This window comes from Tursiops truncatus, chromosome 2 (genome assembly GCF_011762595.2).
Source record: "Tursiops truncatus isolate mTurTru1 chromosome 2, mTurTru1.mat.Y, whole genome shotgun sequence".
In the NCBI taxonomy this organism is placed as follows: Eukaryota; Metazoa; Chordata; class Mammalia; order Artiodactyla; family Delphinidae; genus Tursiops; species Tursiops truncatus.
In genome coordinates this window covers 167,901,489-167,929,240 of record NC_047035.1, presented here as the reverse complement: position 1 = coordinate 167,929,240, position 27,752 = coordinate 167,901,489, and the positions used below count along the sequence as shown (strand labels likewise).

The window sequence follows — 27,752 nt, the reverse complement described above, 5'->3', positions numbered from 1 at the left end:
TACTGGATAGCACAGGGAACTCTTCTCAATACTCTGTAATGATCTACATGGGAAAAGAATCTTAAAAAGAGCAGATATATATATATATATATATATGTACAACTGACTCACTTTGCTGTGTGGCAGAAACTAACACAACATTGTACATCAAAAAAGAGAGAGAGCATGTCCCTCTTAAACACACTTGGCCTGTGCAGCCTTGGCCCCGATTTCCGGTTCCTGACATGTCTTCCCCTGAGTGTTCCAGCCACCTCTCGCTCCACTGCACTCTTCACCTCTTCACCAGTACCTCTTTCATATATGTTGGGGGACAGGGACGCTGGGAAAGGAGGTGACTGTGACTGAGAAGTCTGGTTACTCATCAGAAGCTCCACAATAGGTTTGATTGTGTTGAGTTTGATATCTACTTTTTAGGTGGATATGCTTTAAAAATTTTTAACTGCAGTAAAATGCACATAAAATTTACCACCTTAACCATTTCTAAGTGTACATTTGAGTGGTGTTAAGTACATTCACATTGTTGTGTAACCGTCACTGCCATCTATCTCCAGAACCCTCTTCATCTTGCAAAACTAACCCCCTACTCCTCATTTACCCCTCCCTCCAACCCAGAGTACCACTAGTCTACCTTTTATCTATCTCTATGAATTTGACTATTCTAGGTTCCTCATGTAAGTGGGATCATACAGTATTTGTCTTTTTGCAACTGGCTTATTCCACTTAGCATACTGTCCTCAAGGTTCATGTATGCTGTAGCAAGTGTCAGAACTTCCTTCTTTTTAAGGCTGAATAGTATTCTACTGAATGGATAGACCACATTTTGCTTATCCATTCATCCATCTGCAGACACTTGGGTTGCTTCCAATTTGTATCGATTGTGAATAAAGTTGCTATGAACGTGGTATACAAATAACCCTTTGAGACCCTGTTTTCAATTCTTTTGCTGAATTTCAGGATCATATGGTAGTTCTATTTTTAATTTTTTGAGGACCCACCACACTGTTTTCCACAGCAGCTGCACCATTTTACATTCCCATCGAAAAATCACAAGGGTTCCAATTTCTGCACATCCTCTCCAACTCTTATTATTTTTGGTATTTTTATAGTAGCCATCCTAATGGGTATGAGGTGGTGCTGGGTTAGATATTTTTGACCAAAGTAAAATTCTTAGCTCAGACTTGTAAGGACAGTTGAAAGTTGACTACCTTACTGAAATAGAGTAGGTGGAGGGAGGTGGTGTACATCTCTATCATCATGTAAATTCCCTCACTGTTCCAACCTGGTAACTTCTCCATCTCACAATACTTTAGTCTTTGGCTAAGACATTGTCTCTGAACTATCAATTCTATCTTCTTCAGAAGGATACCTTTGGAAGTTCACAGGGACAAAATTATTCCAAATAAACATAAGCCACTCTTGGGTTTTAGTTCTAATGCCATTATCCTGAACAAGGCAGGTCCCACATAGGCTGACCCCCTTTGTCATGTGTTTGCAAGAGGGCTGAGAAGGTTCCCACTTCAAATCATCTTCCACCCATGTCACAAATTCCACCCTAGCCATGAGTTTGAGGACAGAGCCTCTTTCTAGACGCTCTCTTTTTTTTAAAAAAATGGGACTTGACTTTATTTTTAAATCAATTAATTAATTAATTATTTTTGGCTGTGCTGGGTCTTCGTTGCTGCACGCGGGCTTTCTCTAGTTGCGGTGAGCGGGGGCTACTCTTCGTTGCGGTGCGTGGGCTTCTCATTGCGGTGGCTTCTCTTGTTGCGGAGCACGGGCTCTAGGCGCATGGGCTTCAGTAGTTGTGGCTCACAGGCTCTAGAGCACAGGCTCAGTAGTTGTGGCTCACGGGCTTAGCTGCTCCGTGGCATGTGGGATCTTCCCGGACCAGGGCTCCAACCCATGTCCCCCGCATTGGCAGGCAGATTCTTAACCACTGCGTCACCAGGTAAGTCCCTAGACATTCTCTTTTAAAACTCAAGTGCCTCAGGAAGTCTGGCATTAAATCCTAACATCTTAGTGGGACATTTCCTCCTTTTTGATAAGAGAAATGGGACAGCCTTGGGAACAAAGGAAAGACAACAAATGGGGATAGAAAAGCAAAAGGGAAGAGGGTCACGGGAGGTGTGTAACAGTGATGCAAGGTGACATAGGCCAAAACTGGCCTTTCACCAGAACTGGCACTGAGCCCATGTGTACCAGAGCAGTTATATCTGCTGCTGAAATACGGAAAAACCGTCATAACAGTGGGTAGCGAGCCGTTGTCCCGAGCATTTCCATCACCGCCCCCCAGGCCAAGTGCCGCCTCTCCATCCCAGTTGCTCCCACCTCTCTCCTGGGACTCCTCCCCACAACTTCCCAAATCCAGCGGCCAGAGGGGACCTGCCCCAGGACCGTGAACATGCCAAGCCTCACTAGTTATTCAACATTTTGATGTCACCTGCTTCCAACAACTGTCAAGTGGACAATAAAAGCAAGTCTCAGGATAGATTCTGCTACCGATTCCAAGAGCTGTTGGCAAAGGGACAGAGGAGTCAGTCATCTAACCTGGTCTGTTCATCTCAGATCTCTCTCCTTTGCCATCCTGGGGTAGGAAACAGTGATCTGAGAGCAGGTGAGCCTTGTCATTTGATCTGGCCACAGGGTCCTTGTGAATGAGGGTCCCTGGACCTAGAATGCCACACCATTGGGGTCTGGTGGCCGCTTGCTTCTGTGTTGTACATGCGAGGAGAGCTGTGGCCACACACTCTTTCTAGCCACAAGCGACACTCTATTAAGGATGGAGCACTGTTTCTAGCTTCCCTTATGGGAATGACAAACCCTCTGGTGCAGATTTAGATAATGATAGTTAAAGTACTTGAACATGAGTTCCTGGTGGGGATGCTTCAATGCTGACTAATCCGAGGGTGCAGATTAAATTTAATTAACACGCACCCATATTCTGCACTGTTGATTTTTTTGATTATTTTGCATATCAGAGGGCTCACCCATTTAAAATACACAATTCAGTGGCTTTCGGTAGATTCACAGATACGTGCAACCATCACCACAGTCAATTTTAGAACATTTCTGTCACCTCAAAAAAGAAAGCCGCTATACACACAATTCTCCTGAGAACTGTCATTTCTTGGAACAGAGTTGGGTGGGGAGAGGAAGGCCCAGGACTTTTCTCTTATTTATTTATCTATTTATTTATTTTTGCGGTACGCGGGCCTCTCTCTGTTGTGGCTTCTCCCCGTTGCGGAGCACAGGCTCCGGACGTGCAGGCTCAGCAGCCATGGCTCCCGGGCCCAGCCGCTCTGCGGCATGTGGGCGGGGCACAAACCCATGTCCCCTGCATTGGCAGGCGGACTCTCAACCACCGCGCCACCACGGAAGCCCAGGACTTTTCTCTTTTATTTGACTTTGATTGAACCAGGTGAATGCACTCCCCATTCAGAAACTAAAGCAAAATTTTAAAGTAAAAAAAATGAACAGGAAGAAACTGAGAGTGACTCAGAGACTGGTCACTAAGGGGTGCAAGCAAAACTCTCTCTGCCCTTCTCCGGATTTCTGCCCTAGGTCGGGAGTCAGTGATCTTTCTCTGTCAAGGGTCAAAGAGTCAAAAATATTTATTTTTCGCTTCACTGGTCATACTGTGTCTATTGCAACAATTCCGGGAGGCAGCTGGGGACCACAGTAGCCGTGACCCCACGAAGCTCTATTTACAAAAACAGGTGGCCTGTGAGATTTGACCCCAGCTCCTGTTTGCCCCCGTGCTCTGGATGAATGCCCGGAGTCAGCAGAGCAAACAAGTCCTTTGCACCTGGGCAAGAAGCATCTGGCCTAGTGGCAGCTGTGCTTGGGGTGCACCCACGGTGCTTCTTTTTTTAAAAATAAATTTATTTATTTTCGGCTGTGTTGGGTCTTCGTTGCTTCACGCGGACTTTCTCTAGGTGCAGCGAGCGGGGTTATTCTTCGTTGGGGTGCACGGGCTTCTCACTGCGGTGGCTTCTCTTGTTGCGGAGCACAGGCTCTAGGCACATGAGCTTCAGTAGCTGTGGCTCGCAGGCTCTAGAGCGCAGGCTCAGTAGTTGTGGCGCACGGGCCTTAGTTGCTCTGTGGCACATGAGATCTTCCCAGACCAGGGCTCGAACCCTTGTCCCCTGCATTGACAGGCAGATTCTTAACCACTGTGCCACCAGGAAGGCCCCGCACAGTGCTTCTTTAGGACACAGAAGGTGCCGTGAGCCTGGCCCTGCCCAGGGCAGAGTGTGGCTTGCTTTCACGTGTGATGGATGGCTGTTCCCTTTTCTGCTTTTCTTTTTTAAAAATGTATTCTTGGGCTTCCCTGGTGGCGCAGTGGTTGAGAGTCTGCCTGCCGATGCAGGGGACATGGGTTCGTGCCCCGGTCAGGGAAGATCCCACATGCCGCGGAGCGGGCTCGCTGAGCCTATGCTCTGCAATGGGAGAGGCCACAACAGTGAGAGGCCCACGTACTGCAAAAAAAAAAAAAAATGTATTCTTATTTTATAAAATTGAAATATAATTGACATATACCATTGTATTAGTTTTAGGTGCACAACATAATGATGATTTACACATATACTGCAAAGTGACTACCAGAAATTTAGTTAACATCCTTATTTTTTTCCTTGATGCGGCCCATTGTTGATCTCGATTAAGTTAGGGACACCCCCGAGACCTGTGGTGTAGTCTGTAGCCCAGAAAGGAGCTCCTCTGAGGTGCAGAGGAGATGCTGATAGAGTCACAGAATTATATACATCAATTATATACATCAAATGTCCATCAAATTATATGGACATCAATGTCCATATATATTAATTAATTAATTATATACATCAATGTCCATCAAAACTCTTGGTTACAAACAACAGACACAGATCATGACCATAGGCAACAGTCATGCGCCGTGCTGGCAGGCTCTCTAGGGCTCAGAAACATGCAGGCAGCCAGGAGGCCCAGCATGCAGTGGACAAGAGCACACACGAAAGATGGGCTGGGCCAGTGGCCGCAGCAAGAGCTGTGACCCTCCCACCCCCACCTCTGACCCTGGGGCCCCTGCTCTGGAGCCAAGACCTGGGGACAAGCTCTGGGGACAGAATGTGAGCCACATGCCACCTGCTGGCTGCCACCGAGGCGGGGAGAGAGAGGACACCGGCTTAGAGACGGCCAATATTTGTTACCGGTCTGAGACAATTTTTAAAAATTGTGGCAATGTGTGGAGGTATCTCTAGTGGCAAGAAGGAGTTAGGGGCCAAAAGGATATACATAAAAGACCTAACTTTTGTCTAAGTCACTGACTTTGTGTCTCATTTCCAGAACAAAAGGCCTCAAAGAACATAGACTTTATTAGGATAAATGTGGTCAGCGGTGTCTTCAACTCCCAGAATACATTTTTTTAAAACTTTTTGATGCTACCATTTCTCTTTTAGTATTTATTTGTTTATTTGGCTGTGCCAGGTCTTTGCTGTGGTGTGCAGGATCTTCAGCCACGGCGTGCGGGATCCCCAGTTGTGGCATGCGGGATCCAGCTCCCTGACCAGGGATCAAACCTGGGCGCCCCCGCATTGGGAGCATGGAGTCCCAACTGCTGGACCACCAGGGAAGTCTCTGACAGAGTACATTTTACTATCTATGTTTTGTGGAGTTTAACATATTTTCATATGCATTTCCTCACTGGACAAGCAGGACAGTACGGTGGAAAGATGAGCTTGGAGGTCAGACAAACTTGCATTTAATTCCTGGCTCTGATATTAAATAGCTGTGTGACCTTGGGTAAGTTACTTAACCTCTCTGGGTCTCAGAATGCTCATTTGAAAAATGGAGTTAATAAGGCCTGTCTTTGAAAGTAAAAATATCCAGCTTGTTGGTGGAATATCAAAAGAGATCATACAGTGTAGTAGGCATTCAACAAGTGTTAGTTATAATGCCTTTTTTTTTTTTTTTTTGCGGTACACAGGCCTCTCACTGTTGTGGCCTCTGCCCATTGCAGAGCACAGGCTCCGGACGCGCAGGCTCAGCGGCCATGGCTCACGGGCCCAGCCGCTCGGCGGCATGTGGGATCTTCCCGGACCAGGGCACGAACCCGCGTCCCCTGCATCGGCAGGCGGACTCTCAACCACTGCGCCACCAGGGAAGCCCAATGCTTTTTTTTTTAATATTTAATTTTATTTATTTTTGGCTGCGTTGGGTCTTCATTGCTGCGTGTGGGCTTTCTCTAGTTGTGGCGAGCGGGGGCTACTCTTCGTTGTGGTGCACGGGCTTCTCTTTGCGGTGGATTCTCTTGTTGCGAAGCATGGGCTCTAGGCGTGCGGGCTTCAGTAGTTGTGGCTTAGTTGCTCTGTGGCATGTGGGATCTTCTCAGACCAGGGATCGAACCCGTGTCCCCTGCACTGGCAGGTGGATTCTTATCCACTGCACCACCAGGGAAGTCCCTATAATGCTTATTAATCCTCACAAACGTGAGATATGAGGACAAACATGTGTTGCCCCATTTTTGGTAATCCATTCTCTGAAGAGTAATTTAGCTGGTTTGTGCAAGAGATGAGACTGGAAAATCCCGGAGTTCTAATTCCTAGATCAGACGCTTTCTATCACACCACACTCAGAATACCTGCTGATGGTGTTTACTTATAATCACAAAGAAAATCATGGTTGTGGTTTATTTTCCTTGGTAGAATGTAGAGGAAGTGTCTATGTGAGCTCTGATTCCTTAAGTCTCAGAACTGGACGCAAAAACTTCTGCACTGACTCTGTTGGGGAGTGAAACCCCAGGAGACGAGAGTGAGGGAGAGGAGGGGAGGCTGGGAAGGAGAGGGAGCAGTGGTCAGATGGCTGGTGTGACACTGAACCAGCCACAGCTTCACAACAAAACAGCCTGCAGCTTGGTCACAGGGACATCTACAGAGAGGGCCTGGGGAACTTCTGCCGTCGGAGGATGGTGTGGGGCAGCAATGGAGCAATTTAACTGCTGACTCTTTCCCTTATCCCGGGAGATAAAGATGGCATGGTCAATTAAATTTGGGGAATGCTAAATAAAAACAGATTTTCCAGCTGCAGGCCTTGTCAGAGCCTTTAATATGCTCCTGTGCATTGTGAATCTGGCACAAAGGAGGAGAACAGAGTCTATATAGTACTCCCCAAATTTATTTGACCCTGGAAGCCTTTCATCTTGGAGTATCTTGTAGTAGAGGGTGTCCAAACTTTGGGGAACCTACACCCTAAAATATTCCCCAGTGCTGGGCTGTTACTGGGAGTGACAGGATGATGCCCTCTCCCTCCGGTGAGATGCATTTTGGCATCTGGTGGGAGGAATAGGGTCAGGGGTCTTGCCTGCTATTTACCAGTCCTTTTGGCTCCCCAGGCCTGTCATGTAGGACTTAGCCTAACAGAGTCCCCTCGCACCCGAGTCTTGCCTGCAAAGCTGTCCCCACAAGCTGGGCAAGACAAGTTGGGGGGGACTGTGTGCCTGTTTTCCTTTAACACGGCTCAGCCCTGGCCCAAGCTTCTTGATGTGACTTAGTTTCTCTCCTCCCTGGGCCTGCCTTATGTCGTGCCGAGCTGTCCAGACTGTGGAGAACCCAGGATATAAGCCTTATATTCACAGGATTCCTGGATGGCCAGGGACCCCAGTCAGCTTGGCCCACACTTCTTGTCCCATAGACCTTGTCTGTATGCTCTTCCATGGGCCTTGCCTTTCTGTTCCCCCAGAGAGCCCATCCTGAAACCAGAAAGCAGCTCTGTATTTCATCTCCAGAGAGATAGCGCGCCTTTGTTGAGAAAAATGCACAACTTTCTAGGTGCCACTGCAGACCTAGGTTATCGATAATACCTCTGTCCTTGCAAAATTAAAAAACAAATTTTTTAATTGAAGTATAGTTGAATTATAACGTTGTGTTAATTACTGCTTTACAGAAAAGTGATGCAGTTATACATATACATACATTCTTTTTCACCTTCTTTTCCATTATGGTTCATCACAGGATATTGAATATAGTTCCCTGGGCTATACAGTAGGACCTTGTTGTTTATCCATTCTACATAAAGCAGTCTGCATCTGCTAATCCCAGACTCCCAATCCATCCCTCTCCAAGCCCCCCTCCCCCTTGGCAATCACCAGTCTATTCTCTAGGTCCCTGATTCTGTTTCTGTTTCATAGATACGTTCATTTGTGAAAGACACGAATTTTTCAAATTACACACACAAAGACTCTTAGAGGTTGAGGCCCAATGTTGGTATTATTTAAAATAATTTATTTTATTTATTTATTTTGGCCACACCACGCGGCATTCGGGATCTTAGTTCCCCAACCAGGGATCGGACCGGTGCCCCCTGCAGTGGAATTGTGGAGTCTTAACCGCTGGACCGCCAGGGGAGTCCCCAGTGCTGGTATTTTTAAAGCACCAGGGAGATCTGAATTCATAGTCAAGTCTGCGAACCACATCTCTAAACCCTCTAGAGTAAAGCTAATGTATATCCATCCAACCCAAGAGTGAGAGCGTTCAAGTCTCTCCATCTGACAGAAGTCCAGGCTCTTTCCCATCGTACATCACGGGTCCTGTAGGCAGCCGTACAGTCTGCCTTGCTTGCATCTTTGGGAGGTTAATCTTGGGACCATGGCCTAGTGAGATTAGGGTTTGTGCTGGAACCTGGCCTCGGTGAGTTGGGTCTGTCAGCAGGCTGGGTCAAGTCTTCAGTTCCTAAAGTGGTTGTAATTGCTAAGCTGTTGTCACCATGTAGAGCAGTAAACCCTTGGGGGTGGGCTTCCCACCTTCAAGTGTCACCTTCAGGACAGGGGCTTCAAGCCACTCTGACTGGGAGGCTTTTTAAATCCCTGACGGGTCAACTTCTGAGCAGTGAAGGCTAGGGGTGTGGTGTACCAGTAACCCAGGCACCAAGAGGCTACTCCCAAAGCGTGGGGCAGCTTGGAAAGTGGGCAGGGGTTCAGTCTCATGGGTCAAAGGCAAGAGGCTGTTGAGGAAGGTGGGAGCCAGAGAGTCTGGGTCACAAGGCTCAGGCTCGTACGGTTAGGGCACAGGTGACCGTGGCGGCACAGGGCGCTCCAGAGGTGGAAGCTACGTGCTCTGCTCCAGTTGCTGCCACGGGTAGTAGAACAAACGTCCTTCACTTTGCTTCTTTGCGGGGAGATGAGCCCCAGGTGACTCTCAGTCTAGGGTCTTAAGCCCAAGCTATGACAAGTCTCAGCAGTCTTAATGATCAGCTCTTGCTGTTTCCACTGACAAGAAGCCCAAGGGATGCTGGGTGAGGACCTGCCCAAGACCCCCCTTCACTGACCTGAAACATCCCTCCAGCCCCTCTTCTTCCTCCTCTACCCCTCCAACCCCTCCCCGTCCCATAAGACCTGCCAAAGTGACTAATTTTCACAACAGTGAAGATCTACCCATTCCAGGTGATTGATCTCCTTCCAGAAAAATAGGCCCAACTCACCTTTCCCTTACGTCACTAACTTACTTTACTCATCCCTACTCTAAAGGGATTCCTCAGCAAACCAGGAGAACCTGTCACGGTGGAACACCTTTCTGGCTACCTACACTGTTGTGGCTTCTCATCAGCAACGATTACACCATCATGTTCTCCATCTTTCATAACATTTCCAGTAGGTACACACTCTTCTCTCACACATACACCATCATGTGTGCCCTGCTGTTTTATTTAGACCGTTTCCACTTTTCACTTTTGTAAGTATAGATACTTTAAACCTCGGTGCACATGAGTCTTTGTAATAGGTGTGGGATTTTTGGTGAGGGTTAGGGATAGTACTTCGGTGTGAGAAACACAAAAGGTGGCAAAGAGGAGAGGTGGGAAAAAATATAATGTAATTTTAGATGACTCGTGAGTAATTAGAAATCTCTGAATTCAGAGGGATATTAATATGTTTAGCTGACACAGGACAGACATCGACCAATCAGAATCAAGGCCAGCTGTGGGAGCAGAGCAGGGTTCCCCGCTGGGCCAAGCATCGTCCCCTTGGATAATGGACTATGGAAAGTAGGAGTCCTGAGAGGTAGCCTGGGGTACCTGGGGCAACAGTGGGTGAGAGATGGCTCAGGAAAGTGGATACTGAACAACTGATAAGGAAGTATTTTGATATTTTAGTTAACTTGTTTTAGCCATAACAGTGCTTGCCTGCTGAATATCAACTCAGATATTCACAGCAGTACTCCATGCAGCTGTAGAAGACCCCATGCCCTTTTCAGAGCTTTCTCCGCTAATGTGTCATATAGCCTAGTGGTGATGGTGGAAGGCAAATGCTTCTTGGCTTCCTTGCATGGCATGTGGGGAAAGCAAGACACAGAGAAAGGGTTATAATTTTCTCTATAAACTCAAGGACGTCGTTGGTCACACTGAGAACAGAACATTAGCCTAGTGATGCCGATTGCACTGAATGGAGACATCTCCTGCCAGACTTAATTTCAGGAGGAGACTTCTAGACACCATTTTCATAGGGACTGATAATATTTCCATGGTGCATGAGGGAAAGAGCTATAAAGAAGCTCTATGACACGCTGGCTAGGTGCTTAGAGAAATGAATGTCTTTCACAGGAAAATAAGAAACCAGGAAGGTTTTAGAAATGTTGTCCTGACTCACGAAGTCCTCACTTTCCACACCCACCTGTGTCAACACAGTCAGATCCAGAGGCACTTCAAATGAGTTGAAACTTTATATTTTGCAAACTATCACTCTCTTGCCCAACAAATAAGCCTTCACATTCACATCTATAGGGTGTTTCCTTCTCACTGAGGAGGCGGCAGGAAAGGTGTCCATCTACGTGCTCTGTGAGGGCTCCTGAGGGGGCCGAGCTCTGAGGACCTCCTGCTTCCAAGGGTCATGAGTCCCCTTTTTGGTACAATCCTTAACTCACCTCTACCACACGGGGAGGTGCTCAGGGGTAGAATTAGTCCATTGAAAATGAAGTGAAACGAAAGAACATAATATATTCTTAGTATTAGCTATAGACAACGGGTTTTTCTATATTTAGTTCAGGATAACACTTACAGTTGGGCCATGGCATCTGGTGACCTCACCTGCACGGACCCACTCCCTAAGGATCATTTCCACTTACATGAGTTATGCCCTCTTTCCCTGGTGGATCAAATGAGATGCTGAGTCAGTGCCCTTGTCAAAGTTAAAACTGCACCAGAAAAAGCAAGGGAGAATTTATTCAAGACTATTGCAGTAGGGACTTCCCTGGTGGTCCAGTGGTTAAGAATCTGCCTTCCAATGCAGGTGATGCAGGTTCGATCCCTGGTCGGGGAACTAAGATCTCACATGCTGAGGGACAACTAAGCCTGCATGCCACAGCTACCGAGCCCACATGCTCGGGAGCGCCCCGTCCCCATGCCACAACTAGAGAGAAGTCCGCGTGCCGCAGTGAAGAGCTCGCACGCTGCAATGAAAGATCCCGCATGCCGCAATGAAGATCCCGCGTGCCGCAACTAAGACCCGACACAGCCAAATAAATTTAAAAATAAAACATAAAAAGCCTATTGCAATAGAGGAGAGAGACTGATCTCAACTCTACTGAAACAAAGGGCTGGAGATTTTTTTTTCCAATTGAAGTATAGTTGACTTAGAATATTATATTAGTTTCAGGTGTACCACATAGTAATTTGATACTTTTATAGAATATACTCCATACAAAGTTATTATAAAATATCGACTATATTCCCTGCACTGTACATTACAGCCTTATACCTAGTAGTTTGTGCCTCTAAATTTCCTTCCCCTATCTTGTTCCTCCCCCTATACCCTCCCCTCTGGAAACCACTAGTTTGTTCTCCGTATCTGTAAGTCTGTTTCTGTTTTGTTATATTTGTTCATTTGTTTTACTTTTCAGATTCTACATATTAGTGAAAACATACAGTATTTGTCTTTCTCTGCCTGACTTATTTCACTAAGCAGAATACCCTCCAGGTCCACCTATGTTGCTACCAATGGCAACATTTCGTTCTTTTTTATGGCTAAGTAATACCCCATTGTGTATATATACCCCATCTTGTTTCCCATTCATCTGTTGATGGGCATTTAGGTTGTTTCCATATCTTGGCTATTGTAAATCATGCTGCTATGAACATTGGGGTGCATGTATCTTTTTTTTTTTATTTTTTTTTAAGCATGTATCTTTTTGAATTAGTGTTTTTGTTTTCTTTGGATAAATAACCAGGAGTGGAATTGCTGGATGGTATGGTAGACGTGGAGAGGTTTTAAGAGCTAGGGTAGGGGGAATCACAGGCCACCTGTGTTTGCTAATTGGCCGTCACAATTGGAATAAAGTGCCCATCAAAGTCAGGTGCCTACCCTCCCACAGAGGGCAAAAATGCTATCTCCTCTGGTGTGAGATAGAAGTGCTATCTCCTTTGGTGTTTTCATTTCAAAAACATGATTCCCAGGTCCTTGAGAAAGACACTTCCTGGCTTGAATGTCTGGCAAGAGGTTAGAAGATTTGCATACATTTCAAAGGTGCAGGGTAAGCATTTACAAGCGCACGTTTTCTAAATTAAATGTTCTTACAAAAGGGAGGTCAGGGGCTTACAGTCAGAAAGAAACCTGTCTAAAGTTCAGTCAAACTGAGGGGAACATGAAGGCCATCTTGGTTGCCCTCTAAGACAACCCACAAATGAACCACAGAATTCATGTCTGCTGCTTGAGAAGGACCCTGAACCCAGTGATACATAAACTTGGAAATTTCAGGTCCCTGGGGAGGTACCTTCTTATGAATAGCCCATTGAAGTGAGCTCATAAATGTTTCCCTTTAATGCCCTCACCCAGAGTATTTTCCTTGATTAATGTTTATTGAAACGTTTATGCGTCAGTTCGGTGCCAGAGACCATCTCAGGTATGAACAAGGTGGAAACTCCTCCTCAAAGAGACCTCACAGCATTGAAGGAGACAGACAAGTAAATGAACATCTTAGTTATAACGTGAGAGTTCCTCAGAAGCTAAACATGGAGTTACCATATGTCCCAACAATTCTACATCTAGGTATCCACCCAACAGAAATGAAAACCTATGGCCACACAAAAATATGCACAAGAATGTTCATAGCACCATTATTTATAATAGCCAAAAGGTAGAAACAACCCAAATGTCCATCAACCAATGAATGGATAAATAAAATATGGTATATCTGTACAACACGGCATTATTTAGCAATAAGAAGGAGTGAAGTCTGCATGCATGCTACAACATGGATGACCCTTGAACACTGTATTTGAAGTGAAAGAAGTCAGTCACAAAAGCCGCACAGGGTATGATTCCATTTAGGTGAAATATTCAGAAGAGGCAAATCCACAGAGACAGAAAGCAGGGTAGTGGTGGCCCAGGGCTTTGAGGGTTGGGGAAAATGAGGAGTGACTGCTAATGCGTATGGAATTTCTTTTTGGGGAGTGATGAAAGTGTTCTAAAATTGACCGTGGGGATGGGATAGTATATTCACAAAATTACGGTTGTGGGAAGATGGGAAGAACACTGGATTTGACATCAGAAGACCTGGTTTGAATCCACAGATCACTGGACTTGATTTGTCCAATGACACACCCCTTGAACTTCCTCTGTTTTCTCCACCTCACAGAATGATCTTACCATCCATCCACCCAGTTATCCAAACTAAAAACTCAGGAGCCACCTGAAATGCACACCTCCCAATCCGTCACTCCCTTGAGCTAATAAGTCATCAAGTCTCACTGATTCTATTTCTTCAATCTTTTTAAATATCTCTCCTCTCCATTCCTGAGCTTCACCTGGACGAATGCAACAGCCTTCTCTCATTGTCTCCACTTTAGTCTAATCCCTCTCACCCTCCACATCACAGGCGTGGTGTTCCTAAAAAAACCCTCATGTCACTTCCCTGCTCAAAATCATTCAATGGTTCGTTATTGTGTCATGAGAGCAAACACATATACAATGGTCTGTGCATGCCAGGCACTGCTGTAAGAACCATGGATGCATTGTCTCCAATCCTCACATCAATCTGTGTGACAGAGGAGGGAATTGGGCACAGAGAGGTAAAATGACTTGCCCAAGGCCATGCAGCTGGTTCAGTCCAGAGCTGGGGCTGAACTGGGGGACTGGCCCTGGGATATGTGCTTACAGCTGCCATACTAGTCTCACAAGGATGGAGGCCAGACCCCTTACACCGTGACCTAGGCCCTGGCTACCTCCAGCCCCTCCGTGTGCTCCCGTGCTCTGCTATTGCTCATTGCCTGCAATTTCTCAAAAGGGCTTCATTTCTCTGGGCCCTTTGACAATGCCTTCCGTCTAACTGGGCTCTGGAAACCCTCATCTTTCAGGCTTCATCTCAGCCATCAGTGCTTCTTTAAAGTCTTCCTGACCTTCCCCCAACCCCCATGACCCCTACAGATGAGTATCCTGAAGCTGTTTCCATATTGTGTAATATATGTGTATATACATGTTTTTGTTGTTGTTTAATATTTATTTGGTTGCACTGGGTCTTAGTTACGGCAGGCGGGCTCCTTAGTAGTGGCATGCGAACTCTTAGTTGCGGCATGCGTGTAGGATCTAGTTCCCTGACCAGGGATCGAACCCGGGCCCCCTGCATTGGGAGCGTGGAGTCTCAACCACTGCACCACCAGGGAAGTACCCTATACACGTGTTTTTGTAATAGCTTTTTTGAGATGTTGATCACATACCATGCAATTCATCCACGTAAAGTGTACAATTCAATGGGTTTTAGTATATTCATAAAATTATAGTTGCATTAGAATCATGCTTTTGCCTTGCGGTGGGTGGCTTGTTATACTCTGGGGTATGATGTCACGAGGAGGCCACCTCTGCAGCACAGCCAGGTGCAGTGAGCAGCCCCAGAGGTGGGCGAGCTGAAGGTGCAAAATGAAAGAGGGTGGGAAGTGTAGACACCAAAGGGTCTAGAGGGAGAGAAAGCTCTGGAAGAACTGAGAGATTATACTTTGAGACCAGCCGTGGCCAGACCATTCCTTGGAGCACATCAGTGTAGCCGATAGAAATCTCAGGCCACCAGCCTTGGTATGTAAGAAATGTAAGCTTGTTTTTCCAGAACAAAGCTTACATCCCATTGCAAGCCTCCATCCTCCATTCAGTGAATTCTGGATCTCCTGCCCTTTTCTTCCAGGCTGGGTCTGAGAGAACTTCCTAGGGCTTGAGATTCTTCCCTAAGCCTTTCTGCGTGGACAGTGGATGCACAGTGTCCGACCTGAGGTGGAAGGTACTTTGGAAACGTTGGGCAGATTTACTAAAAGCTGGTGAGCATGTGACTAGCACAGGTGCCTGGTTTAGAGTAGGTGTTCGATAAATATTCATGGTTGAAATGAATGGAACTAAAAAAGGCAGCAAGAAGAATTAGTGTATCAAGGATGTCACAGGTATTTCACACACCCACTTTCTCACCCACAAGTCCCATCAACATCGCTCTGTCTCCTGGCCCTTCTCTCTTTCAAGTGACAGCTAGTCAACCTGACAGATGAATCCTTGCCGATGTGTCCTCATGGGTATTGCCCCTCCTGGGTTGATCATGCAGAACCCACCCGCACCTGGCTAAGTGAGGTCAGCCAGTGTTGAAGGGGAGCCCTCTGTGTGCTCACAGCCACCGAGAGCTGGCAGAGGTGTCAGTCGCACTTCCCTCCACTGGAAAACAACCCATTTATTTTGTTGGCTGTGCCTTGCTTATTTTTCCGCTATTAACATTCTTTTCCTGCCAATGGTCCAAGTACATGTGGGATGTTACTACGTGTCTGATGAAAGGGGAGCTTCATGTGGGTGGGTCTAGGGATGGTCACTATTAGGATGATTCTAAACAATGCCCAAAGGCAACTCTTTGGACGGTTCAAACTACATGACAGTGTCAAGAACAAAGCTCCTAAGGGACTGGGCTCTGATGGCCCCGTAGGGCTCGGATTCCATCAGCATTTCCATTTCTGGGAATGCATTTCCTCCCCTACACGGGGTGTGCCGTGAGAAGCGTGCCCAGAGGAGGGGCTCTTTACACACTGTGCTCCGCCTCTCTCCCGTGGAAGGCTGACTGCCTCTCTTTCTCGATGTCTTGAAAGGGCTCGAGGGCCCCAGGCCAAGGGGTCTTTGCTTTGCTTGACAGTGAACATCAGCTGGGGACATGTCAAGTCGGGGGCTACTGTCAGAATGGCCCACGTGTCCATGCCAGAGTCACACTAAGGGGGGCTCTTCCAGCCTTACGGTCCCTCCTGGCCTGACAGCTGAGTCAAAGTCCCCCATTGAGCCCCCCACATGCTTCAGCTTCCAGGACTAGAGTCCCCACCTCCCCTGAAGCAGATGCCAGGGGCTCTTTGAAATTTGCCCTTGGTCTTTGGAATCCTGACTCTGAGGCAACTCCTTGGGTGCGGATCTTGGAGAGGCCACTTCAGAACTGTCCTGGCTGAGGCTCCGATGACAGACTCTGCTTCTGTGTGGTTTGCAAGGTGCCAAAAACATCTCCGGTACTCTGGCAGGCGCGGCCAATGGAAGTCGTGGCCGGGACCCCTCCCACTCCCCACCCCCCACCCCCCTCAGTGGCATCCCAGCCTCCTGCCTCTCTCTCTCCTTCCTGATCTGCCTGACACAGTAGTGAGGACCTGGCAGCCTCAGGATCTGTAGAACCCTGTGTCTGCAGTTCCCAGACAGAGCCTCGGCCTTTGCAAAGATGGCCTGGAGACAGCTGTTCCTGATCTGCTGTCTCTCGGCCGTTGTGCTCCTGTCCAGTGAGTATGCAAGGCCCCAGGATGGCCTTGGTGTTAGGTGAGGCTGCTCAGGTGGCCAGGTAGAGGGTGTACCTTCTGTTCAGAAGGCTGTACCTGGGTGTGTGTGTTTGTGTGTGTCTGTGTGTATAATACAACACAGTACAGAGAAACCAGCACGCCTGGTGGTTTCTTGGGGAAGTTGGCTGTGTGGCTGGTATCTGAGGCATCCAGTCTCCAGGGCAAGTCCAGCCCTGGGAAGGACTGTCCCGGCCTGGCTCAGGGTGAGGGCTCCTGTCGGGGTGCGGCAGCCCTCACGCTGTGCTCTCGTCCCACAGCCCTGCGGGAGGGGACTGCTGTGGCGGTGGGCTCCAGGCAGTTGGCAGGACATGAGGTGCAGGAAGGTGAGTGCCGGGGCCACCCAGGGGGCTCCCGAGGTAGCCCTGGTGAGCATGTGCCGGTTGTGACCGGCTTCTCTCGGGTTTCAGGCGTGGAAGGGAAGATCTTCATGAAGGAATCAGATGCCTTGAATTTCCTCAAGAAGCGAGGCAAGCGGTCCTCCAAATCCCGAGAAGAGGTCAATGGTAAGGATGCCGGTGGCCTGCCTTCTGCTCTTGCCTCGTGTTCCTTCTCTCTCCCACAGTCAGCTGGGCCAGGGACCAAGGGCTCAACCTAGGCCCTCGGGTCTCAGTGACTGCAGCTCTGAATTAGAAGTTACATCACATTCCCTCGATTGTAGGTCACTCTTTGATTGGCTATGCTGCAGGGGTAAGAAACAAAGAGGATAGGGCCACACTGAATGCACTTAAGTGTTGAATTGCATCTCAGTTTCTGAAAGTTAAAAATGTTAAGGTCGGGGACGGGCAGCACTTCCCTGGCGGTCCAGCGGTTAGGACTCCCTGCTTCCACTGCAGGGGGCACGGGTTCCATCCCTGGTCGGGGGACTAAGACCCTGCATGCCGTGTAGCGAGGCCAAAAAAAGAAATGTTAAGGGGAAAATCTATGTTCAGTGGAGAGGGGACACAATAGCTCAGTGTGTGCTTTCCGGGTACTCATGGTGCACCCTACGGGCACTGTAAGCAGGGAGGAGGGCACATGGGACCGGGAACTGGAAATGTGGGCTTGGTGACAGATTTGCTGCTAAGTGGCCTTGACCACTTATTCTCCCTGGGCCCGTTTCCTTATTTACAAGCCCCTGAAAGAGTGGTGTTCAGCCAGCAGTGTTTTTTTTTTTTTTCTAGTTACTTTTTTTAAACATCTTTATTGGAGTATAATTGCCTTACCATGGTGTGTTAGTTTCTGCTTCATAACAAAGTGAATCAGCTACATATACATATATCCCCATTTCTCCTCCCTCTTGTGTCTCCCTCCCACCCTCCCTACTCCACCCCTCTAGGTGGTCACAAAGCACCGAGCTGATCTCCCTGTGCTACGCGGCTGCTTCCCACTCGCTATCTATTTTACATTTGGTAGTGTATATATGTCCATGCCACTCTCTCACTTCGTCCCACCTTCCCATTCCCCCTCCCCGTGTCCTCAAGTCCATTCTCTACATCTGCCAGCAGTGTTTTTAAAAGTCTTCACTTCCAATGCATTTGGGAGGCTTTTGAGCTCAGAAGTATGTCTCCTTCTCAGCCTGAAGTAGGCCCTGGGATCCCCTGCTTGGCAGAGACCCTCATTTCCATGACCTGCCGACCCTTGAAGGGATTTGAGTTCTCTGTCCTTGAACTAGATTCTTCCAAGGACTCAGGTCTGACAGACTCTGAGTCCAAGGCTAGATTCGTTACTTATGTGTCTGTCTGAATAAACTCTTTGTGCCTCTCAGCACACTCAGCAAGGTAACTTGCTCAGTGAAAATAACAGGACTGTTTTCAAATGATGGGCAAGAAGTGAGATGAAAATGCTTGGAGATGAAATTCCCTTTTTTTTTTTTTAAGTGGAGAAGTACAACCACACTGGGAAAATCTCCAGGCCTCGCACAATTTGGGATTTAAAGGTTAGCAAATGTCAAGAAACACTGAAAAGACTGATGGAGTTTGGGCAGTTCTTGACGGAAATGAGAGAAGCAAACTTTTGGCAGACTCCCAGCGGGGAACGTGCAGGAATTTAAGAGGCAAATAGTTTCCATTCTCTAAGTGGATTCAGAACAATGAGATGTATGATTAAGCCAGAGGTCTGTCACCCAGGTTGGAAGCTCGGGGTTTCAGTCGTGGGAACCCAGGACAGCCCGGTGAACACCTAGGATGCACCTGAGTTAATCTATTGTTACCTGGTCAACTCCGGTGATGGGTAGAACAATGCCCAGTTATGTCTGAGGTTCAGTAAAGGCAGGCAACACTTTGATAAACTTGAATCTGGAACCAGAAAACAGGCAATTCCTATCTCTAAGCTTCTGCCAGACTAAAGATGTAAAGGTGTGAGGGCAGAAATGGATGAACCTAGAAACTTATTTGACGTTGGAAAATCTAAAATCTAGAGAGGTTTTTTTGAGGGGGCTGCATTAGAGCAGATGAGGGACAGCTGTACCTGCTGGTGAGATGTGACCTGGCAGCTCAGGTAAGGTTCCCTCTGGTAAGCTTCATGTTCAACAGCCAAGGAGTGTTTACGTGTTCTCAGTGGCAGTTTTCAGTTATCACTGGGGGTATTTCTCCAACCAGAGGCGTACCTTCAGCTTTATAATGTGAAACTGGGACTCCTCATAAAAGAGTTTACAGCCAACTTTACTGGAATGCATTGCCTCACAAACTAAGGGATACCTGAGGTTGGTATTTTCATCATCAGGGAGTTTACCTGATCACCCCATATCCTGTACTAGTTATCTACTGCTGTGTAACAAATGAGCCCCAAATTGAGCAGCTTAAAACAACAAACATTTATTGTCCCAGCTTCTGGGGTCTAGGTCCAGCTTAGCTGGTGGCCTCAGGCTCAGGGTCTCTATGGGCTGTAGTCAAGGTATTGGCTGGGGCTGCATTCATTTCAAGGCCTGATTGAGAGAAGATTCGCTTTCAAGCTCACGCACATGGCCGTTGGCAAACCTCAAGTCCTGCGGACTACTGGTCAAGGACACCAGTTCCTGCCATGAGTGGGCCTCTCCACAGGACAGCTTACAACATGGCAGCTGGCTTCCCTCCGAGCAAGAGCAAAAGTGAGAGATAGACAGATAGATAGACAGACCGAGGAACCCAAGATGGAAGCCAGTCTTGTTTGTAACCTAATCTCAGAAGTCATAACCCGTCACTTCTGTCATATTTTGCCCATTAGAAGTGAGCCACTAGGCCAGTCCACACAAGGGGAGAGAATCACCTAAGGGCATGAATATCAGGATCATCTTAGATTCCCTGGACCACAGCCTTACACCCCGTGGCAATTTCTATCACAGCAGCCATAATGCTGGGTGTAATTTATTTTCATATCTTTCTCCTTAAGTGGATCACAGGCCCCTTAGGCAGAGGGACAGAATCTTTCTTACTTGATCTTTTAATCCCAGTGCTTAGTATATATTCTGGCCATGAGAGGAGCGCAAAGATGCTGAATGGACTTGCAGGTTAATTAATGTGAAATTAAGTTGGATTATTCCCTCATAGAATTCATTTCTATCATCAAATTCCTAGCTTCTAAGAGGACAAGCATGCTTGGATACACCATTCATTTTGCACCTGGAGCTAGATGGCTTCACCTTTTGCGGGTCTGTCCTCTCACTCACAAAACGAGGCAGTTGGGTGGGACACTCCCCCAGGTCCCTCAGGTTTTAAAGTCTGTGTCAGGAGTGAACCATTTCAGTGAAGCCCCACTCTTAGCCCCTCACAAACAGCCCCTTTTGCACCTGATTAAGTTTCTCAGGCAGAATGATTAGTGTCCCCCTAAATGCGTGCGGCTGCCCCTATGCTTGGGGGCAACTCTCACCTCTTCCCCTCCCCCAGCGGAGAACAGGCAGAAGCTGCAGGTGGATGAGCTACGGAAAGAACATTACGAGGAACAAAGGAACGAGTTTGAGAACTTCGTGGAGGAGCAAAACGATGGTAAGAGCTCGTCAGCCAGTGACTTCGGGGAAGTGGACCTCTGCAGGAGAACCATGTGATTTGCCTGTACTTATCCCTAAATTTTAACTAGAGGAGGGAGGTAAGAGGAGGTCTACTTTCAATTCATATCTATGGGAGTCTCGGAAAACAGGGAGAAAGTCACAAAAGTGGCTACAGAACTTGAGAAGAAATGGAAGACAGAACACCACTGGCTTGGAGACTGTGGGGCTGGAGGAGTTTTTGGTTGATCGTATTTTCTCCTCCTACTTGTGTGTTCTGTCTTAGCAGCTGCACTCCTGGCTTAGTTCCCGTTAGAGCTGAATTGGGAGGATTTCAAACTCACTTTCAAGGGCCTTGGATTTCCATCAATGTCATGGCTCTAGGAACTGCCCATCCTGGAAAACCTAGGCCTTCATTTACCTAGTTATTATCATCAGCATCGGGTGACCAGTGGAAGCAAACCAGGACAAGTGAACTCAGATGGCTCTGGTCACGGGAGCTCTGTACCCTCCCCACCTCCAGCGTCAACATCTACAGCCCACGGGGCGGCTCCCCTCACCCAGAGCAAGTTTTTATGGGGTTTGCGTGTTCCCTCACCCAGGGGGCCCCGAGCGTCTCGTTTGCAAAGCCTTGACCTTTGCCTCTGTGTCTCTCACCAGACAGTCAGCACACCTCATCCCCACCCTCTGGCCTTGGGAGACAGGGCTCCAGCCTCCTCCCAGGAATGCTGGTTTCAACCAGGCCTCTGGGTGTGGGGGAGGGTGGAGGGGGAGGGAGGCTCTGCCTTTGAATCCCAGCCTCCCATGGGGGATGGGATTGGACTTGGTATCTATTAAGTGCCCTCAAGGGTCACCTATAGCAAAAAATCCATAGAACAGGGTAATAGGGATCAGACCAGGCAGGCCAATGTGTGTTTTTATTCCTTTTTCGGTCTCTTCCAAAACTTCAAGATTTAAATGCTTCCAAGTAAGTTCCTGGATGCAGGTGAGCTTGGACATAAGACCCCAGTTAAGGTGACCTTTGTTAGAGAAAGTCTGCAATTTCAGTTCCCAAGTTGTCAACCCCTTGCTTGCCTGCTCTGGTGGATTTGGGAGGTAATATGCCCTTAGGGCACCTCTTAGTGGAAAGGACACCATCACCAGGTATCAGGGGGCTGCAGGCCATGCCCATGGCCTTGCGGGTGGCACCTGGCTGAGCCCTGCAGACAGGTGTTGGGCAGGATCCCAGCAAATCAAACATCCTGGGGAAAGCTCAGACTGTAGTAATTCAGAGGCAAATACTCCTGTTAAAGATCTGTTTACCTTGGTGGACAGCTTGGGGAGAAGCATTTAAAAAATGAGGATGTGGCCTCTAAAATTCCTTCAGTGTTTTTTTTTTTTTAACTCACAGTATTTTTTTTTTTTTTTTTTTTTTGCGGTACGTGGGCCTCTCACTGTTGTGGCCTCTCCCGTTGCGGAGCACAGGCTCCGGAGGTGCAGGCTCAGCGGCCATGGCTCATGGGCCCAGCCGCTCCGCGGCATGTGGGATCTTCCCAGACCGGGGCACGAACACGCGTCCCCTGTATCGGCAGGCGGACTCTCAACCACTGTGCCACCAGGGAAGCCCCTAACTCACAGTATTAATAGCAGCATTTTATTTTGTGCATTTTGAAATGTTTCAGGTCCAAATCCCTAGCATCTGGATGAAAACCATTCCCTGTTTTCCCTCCCACGATGGATTAGGATGAGGGGTTAGGCACCTGAGGGATGCCAGGTCCTCCACCAAAGCCAGAGGAGACTAAGGTCAGGGGCCTCAGGCCTTGCCCATAGAGGAAGAGGCTGCAGGGCAGGGCACAGGCCTTCGGGGACTGTAGTGACAGCAGCCGTTGTCACTGGTTGAGCACTTGCCCTGCCAGACACTGTACTGAACCACCTAATGCTTACGACCAGCATCTCAGGTCTTACAATTGCCACTTTACAGTTTTAAAAGCTCAGGCTTAGAAAGGATACATGAATAACCAAGGTGACGCAGGTAGTGAAGGATTTAAATGAAGGCGAGTTTGCCAGCAAAGCCCATGTTTTTGTACCGAAGGAAGACCAAATGCGTAGAGGTCTTGGAGAGGTTCTTCAACCCAAGGATGGAGGGAGGGAGGGAGGGAGGGGGCAACGCAGAGCAGCTCAGCGGGGCCCGTGAGGATGGAGGGAGGGAGGGGGCAGCGCAGAGCAGCTCAGCGGGGCCCGTGAGGATGGAGGGAGGGAGGGGGCAGCGCAGAGCAGCTCAGCGGGGCCCGTGAGGATGGAGGGAGGGAGGGGGCAACGCAGAGCAGCTCAGCGTGGCCCGTGAGGATGGAGGGAGGGAGGGGGCAACGCAGAGCAGCTCAGCGTGGCCCGTGAGGATGGAGGGAGGGAGGGGGCAGCGCAGAGCAGCTCAGCGGGGCCCGTGAGGATGGAGGGAGGGAGGGGGCAACGCAGAGCAGCTCAGCGGGGCCCGTGAGGATGGAGGGAGGGAGGGGGCAGCGCAGAGCAGCTCAGCGGGGCCCGTGAAGATGGAGGGAGGGAGGCGGCAACGCAGAGCAGCTCAGCGGGGCCCGTGAGGATGGAGGGAGGGAGGGGGCAACGCAGAGCAGCTCAGCGGGGCCCGTGAGGATGGAGGGAGGGAGGGGGCAACGCAGAGCAGCTCAGCGGGGGTCGCCCCCCCCAACGAGCTTGATGAAAGAAGGAGAGGCAAAGAGGTGCAGGGGGCCCAGCCTGGCCGAGGGTAAACACTGACAAAGGTGAAACTCGCTTCCGCTTCCCCCCTTCCCTTGCCTCTGCCCCGGAACAGACCATGCACAGAGGCCAGGTTGCCGGAAACCTCCACCGTGAGCAGCGCTCAGAGCCCTTCTCTGAGGCGCCCACGTTCCCCGTCGGTCAGGACCCCGGGTTCGGTTAGCTCTCTTGATTGACAACGTCACCTAGTCTCAGAATACTGGAGAGCAGCGGATGATGCTCTCTCCCCGAGGTACTTGCTGCATAAAAGCGAATGCTGAGAGATGCCACGGGGGACGGGAAGGACTTGGGTTTCCAGTGGAGGAATTTTAGGCAGGTGGTCTGAAGGGAGATTTCTGGACACCGGTGACCTTGCTGAGGGCCTGAAAACCCCACCTTAGTCAAAGGCCCCTCTACCAACCCACCCAGGATACTGGCCCTTGTCTGGGGAAGTGGGAGGGGCGTGGTTAGAGTCTCACTCGGCTCTGTCACGGCTCCAGCTTGTAACTCTACTCAAAACCACCAACTTCAAGGCAAAAATAGCTGAGTTCTGCCTCCAAAAGCTCAGGATAAACAGTGTTGAACTCCCACTTCTAAGGCCTACGTGGTAGCAGCCCAGGTCTGCTTCCACCTTCAAAGCCGGAAGCCTGGGTCAGGCTATCCCAGGCTGGCTGCACGACGCCTGGCCACAAGTGGTCCCTACACGAAGGCTACAGTGTCCAGGCCTTGGGTCTTTACCAGCGAGACCTTCCCTTTGTCTAAATGAAATGGTCTAAGAAGAGTTCAGCATGATCTGGGAAGAAAAAATCAACTTTTATGTCAGAATCATGCTCTCAAGATTGGCCAAGGGTAGCTGCTCTACGTGGCCTGAGAAAGGTCTGAATGGCCCAAGGCTAACAGCCTGGGCTGACTCTGAGCTCCAGGTTTCCTCTGAGGAACCAAGTCCCTAAGAGGATTCTCAGCATCCAGGGTAGCGCCAACCCCAAGTTCACATAGAAGGAAACATACCCAGCAGACATGGCTCCTGCACACCCCGTGGTCACAAGGGCCCTTCCTGTTGCGGGCACCTGGCTCTCACAGGTGCTAAGGACCACGGGGACACCCACTTCCTCCATATCCTGAAGCCACCAGGCTGTCCTGTTTGCCCAATGCCACAGAGGATGCGTGTCACTAGCACCAAGGCAGGGTCACAGGCTTTTTGGTGAAGCCCACATTTGAGAAAATAGGCAAGGAAGACATTTTGAGTTTTGAATCCTTGCTATTATCTTCTATTAACTTTCTATCCTCTCAACGTTTTCTCCAAATACTCAAAAAAAAAAATTGTGGTAAAATATCTAGAACACAAAATTTGCCACCTTCCCTATTTTTAAGTGTACAATTCAGTGGCATTTAGTACATCCACAACCATCACCATTATTTATTTCCAAACCCCTTTAATCACCTCCAACTAACTGTGTATCCACTATGCATTAACTCCCCTCTCCCCACAGCCCTGGAAACCTCTAATATATTCTCTGTCCGTACGAATTTGCCTAGACCACATATTTCACAGAAGAGAGATCACATATATTTGTCCTTTTGTGTCTGGTGTATTTCACTGGGCATGTTTCAAGGCTCATTCATGTTATAGCACATATCAGAATTTCATTCCTTTTTATGGCTGAATAATACATACAGACATATCTATATATTCCTGTCTGTCTGTCTGTCTGTCTATCTATCATCTCACATTTTATCGATTCATCTATTCTTGTTTTAAGAACGGTTGGGTTAATGGTAATTCTGTTTAGCTTTCTGAGGGTGCTTTTTAAACACCGAGAGCCTTGGGATATCTGCTCGCGCTTTAACGCGACAGTGAGTGTACCTAACAGTGAGTGACAGGCAGTCTTGAACTGGCATCAGGAGCCTAATTCTATAGGTTCACAAAGGCGTTATTCAGAAACATGTCTTATCAAAGACAGAAAAATCAGGACTTTCTTACTCATTAAAAACTCCCTTCTGCTCTTTTTAGCCTTTACTATGAAACATTTCAAACACATGGAAAAGTATATAGTATAACAAACTCTCATATAACCATCACCCAGAATCAGGGGTTATCAAGATCTTCCTGCACTTGCTTCACCCACCCCTTTCCCCAGTTAGCTTTAAAAACATAACTTTATTTTTAAAGCTAAGAAACAGTAAGAAGGAAAACCTTACTCATAATCCCATCACTCGGAATTGACAATCATTTCCATGAGTTTTTCAACAGTATGGTTTGCAGTCTGTTTTTCTGCTGCTGTGATTTTGGATTCTGTCTTAGTTGGTGTGTCTCTGGGCCAGTTTCTGCACGCGGCTCTTCGCCCTTCGCTGGCTGTACAGGGAAGGAACACTGAACTGAAGGCAGGGCCCCGGTCTCCGCTCTCTTGGCAATCAGCTCTGTGACGCTCACCTATCTGGGCCTGATCTGTATTAAAACGAGGACTTTAGATTCGGCATCCTCTCAGGCCCTTCCAGCTGGGATTCTGTCTGTCATCCATGCACGCAGGCACAGTGGCTCATGTCACGTGTCACAGGCGGGGGGGGGAGGGGCTTTGGGCGGACTCGGTGGCTGCCCCCAGATCAGAGCCCTCCATCCTCACACGACGACTTCATCTCTCGTCCCCAGAACAGGAAGAGAGAAGCCGAGAGGCCATCGAGCAGTGGCGCCAGTGGCACAGTGACGGCCTGTACCCACCCTATCTCTACAACCGCCACCATATCTGACCTCAGCCCGATGCACCCAGAAGACGGCACCTGACAAACGCGCCCACCCTCGGCATTCAGGCACCTCTTTTGCATACAAACAGGCCCCTTCCCAGGGCCTCAGCCTGGGGCCTTCTGTTCTCGTGGATGGAAACGCCCTGGCTTGCGCTTCTGGGCAGGTGAATTTCTGAGGTGAGCCAAGGCCTGTGGGGCATCACCCCTATGGTGGTTTCCCACTGCTTCGCCATGGTTCCCACAGTGAGACTCCTGGCCCATAGAACAATGAAAGAATCACAGTAGAGAGAAAAGACCACGTGTCTGCTTATAGTCTATGAATAAAAACGCTGAGTCAACACTCTGTACCATCCTCTTGAATCTCACACTGAGCCGCACCAGCTTGTCCCTCCCAGGTGACACTGGGCCTCTCCCGACTTGGGTGTCGGGAAGCTTGGACTCAGGAGCACTGCTCACTATTTCCGCAGCCTGTCTCAGCAGTCACGTGACTGGAAGGGACCTGCTAATGCAACTGTTTGGGAAAAACCATTCTCCAAAGCCCAGGTGCTTCGCATGTCTCTGAAAAAAGTCTTAAGGTTCAACGGTGGTTTCTTAATGGCATCACTCAGAGGCCAGGGTACGAGCAAGGCCGGCTGTAACCAAAACTAGACAGCAGACAAGGTTTAGTTTTAGTATCACCTCCTTTTTCCTCATAGTATTAATTTGCTAGAGCTGCATAGCCAAGTGCCAGAACTGGGAGGCTTAAAACAATGAACATTTATCCTCTCACAGTTCTGGAGGTTAGAAGTCTGAAGTCAAGGTGTGGGCAGGGCCACACGCCCTCCTAAGGCTCCGGGTGAGGGTCCTCCCTTGCCTCTTCCAGCTTCCGGGGGCTCAGCTGTTCCCTGGCTTGTGGCAGCGTCACTCCAGTCTCTGTCGTCACTGTCACTCGGCCTTTTCTCCCCATGTCTCCACACACTCTCCCCTCTGTGTTTCTGTGTCTCTTCTTATAAGGACAACAGTCATTGAGTTAAGGGCCCACCCTACCAGCCCCACTAACTTGATTATATCTGCAAAGACCCTATTTCTAAATAAGGTCAACACTCACAGGTCTCAGGGGTTAGACTTCCACATATCTTTCTGGGGAAACAATTCCGCCCACAGCAGTGCCCTTTCTTCTGTCCCAAGGGCTCTGCCTTCCTGCCCCAGACTCTGCACGAGGCTGCTTCCAGCCTTGCTCCCAACTGCCTTCAGGAATTCCACACTAAGAATGCAGAAAACTCAAGAACAGCCTAAGTGGGCACCCCTGTGGGGTCAGCTCTCGAAGACAAAGCGAACTGTGGGTGAAGAATGAGCACCCACTCCTGGCCACCTCCCCGCCCCGCTCCTGGGCCTTGTGCCTCCGCCGCCTTGACTTGGGTCCCAGGCTGGCTGCTCCAGCCTGCTTTGGAGGCTGGGTTTCCAGAACAGTAAAGGGCAACTTTGTTTCGAGGAAAAGCTGCTCAACTGTAGTAAAACCCCCCACCAGAGGTGGAACAATTAACCAGATCTGGACACTGTGCAATGAATGCAAAGGAATTTTTTA

At 48.7% G+C, this 27,752-nt stretch overlaps 2 protein-coding genes across 3 annotated transcripts in view; one reads left to right on the top strand and one right to left on the bottom strand.

The window, feature by feature from the left end:
• MCM10 (minichromosome maintenance 10 replication initiation factor) overlaps nucleotides 1-27,752 on the bottom strand; it is a 119,942-nt gene that overhangs the window by 47,274 nt on the left and 44,916 nt on the right. The window contains exon 21 of one of the 2 annotated variants that reach the window (XM_033852460.2): nucleotides 17,446-17,464. The exons of the other annotated variant lie outside the window; for it this stretch is intronic. The gene's annotated coding sequence lies outside the window, so the exon portion shown is untranslated. Of the gene's footprint in view, nucleotides 1-17,445; nucleotides 17,465-27,752 lie in introns of those variants that run through there. 2 annotated transcript variants of the gene reach the window in all.
• Nucleotides 16,554-26,529, top strand: UCMA (upper zone of growth plate and cartilage matrix associated). The gene is made up of 5 exons (XM_033852462.2): nucleotides 16,554-16,728; nucleotides 17,043-17,108; nucleotides 17,193-17,288; nucleotides 20,625-20,723; nucleotides 26,097-26,529. Exons 1-5 carry the CDS (start codon nucleotides 16,671-16,673, stop codon nucleotides 26,192-26,194), a joined length of 417 nt encoding a protein of 138 aa, XP_033708353.1. The 5' UTR covers nucleotides 16,554-16,670; the 3' UTR covers nucleotides 26,195-26,529.

Coding starts and splice junctions, on each gene's coding strand:
- UCMA (XM_033852462.2), top strand. CDS start 16,671: ATGGCCTGGAGACAGCTGTTCCTGATCTGCTGTCTCTCGGCCGTTGTG. Junction 17,109..17,192: donor AGGACATGAGGTGCAGGAAG/GTGAGTGCCGGG, acceptor CTCGGGTTTCAG/GCGTGGAAGGGAAGATCTTC. Junction 17,289..20,624: donor ATCCCGAGAAGAGGTCAATG/GTAAGGATGCCG, acceptor CCCCTCCCCCAG/CGGAGAACAGGCAGAAGCTG.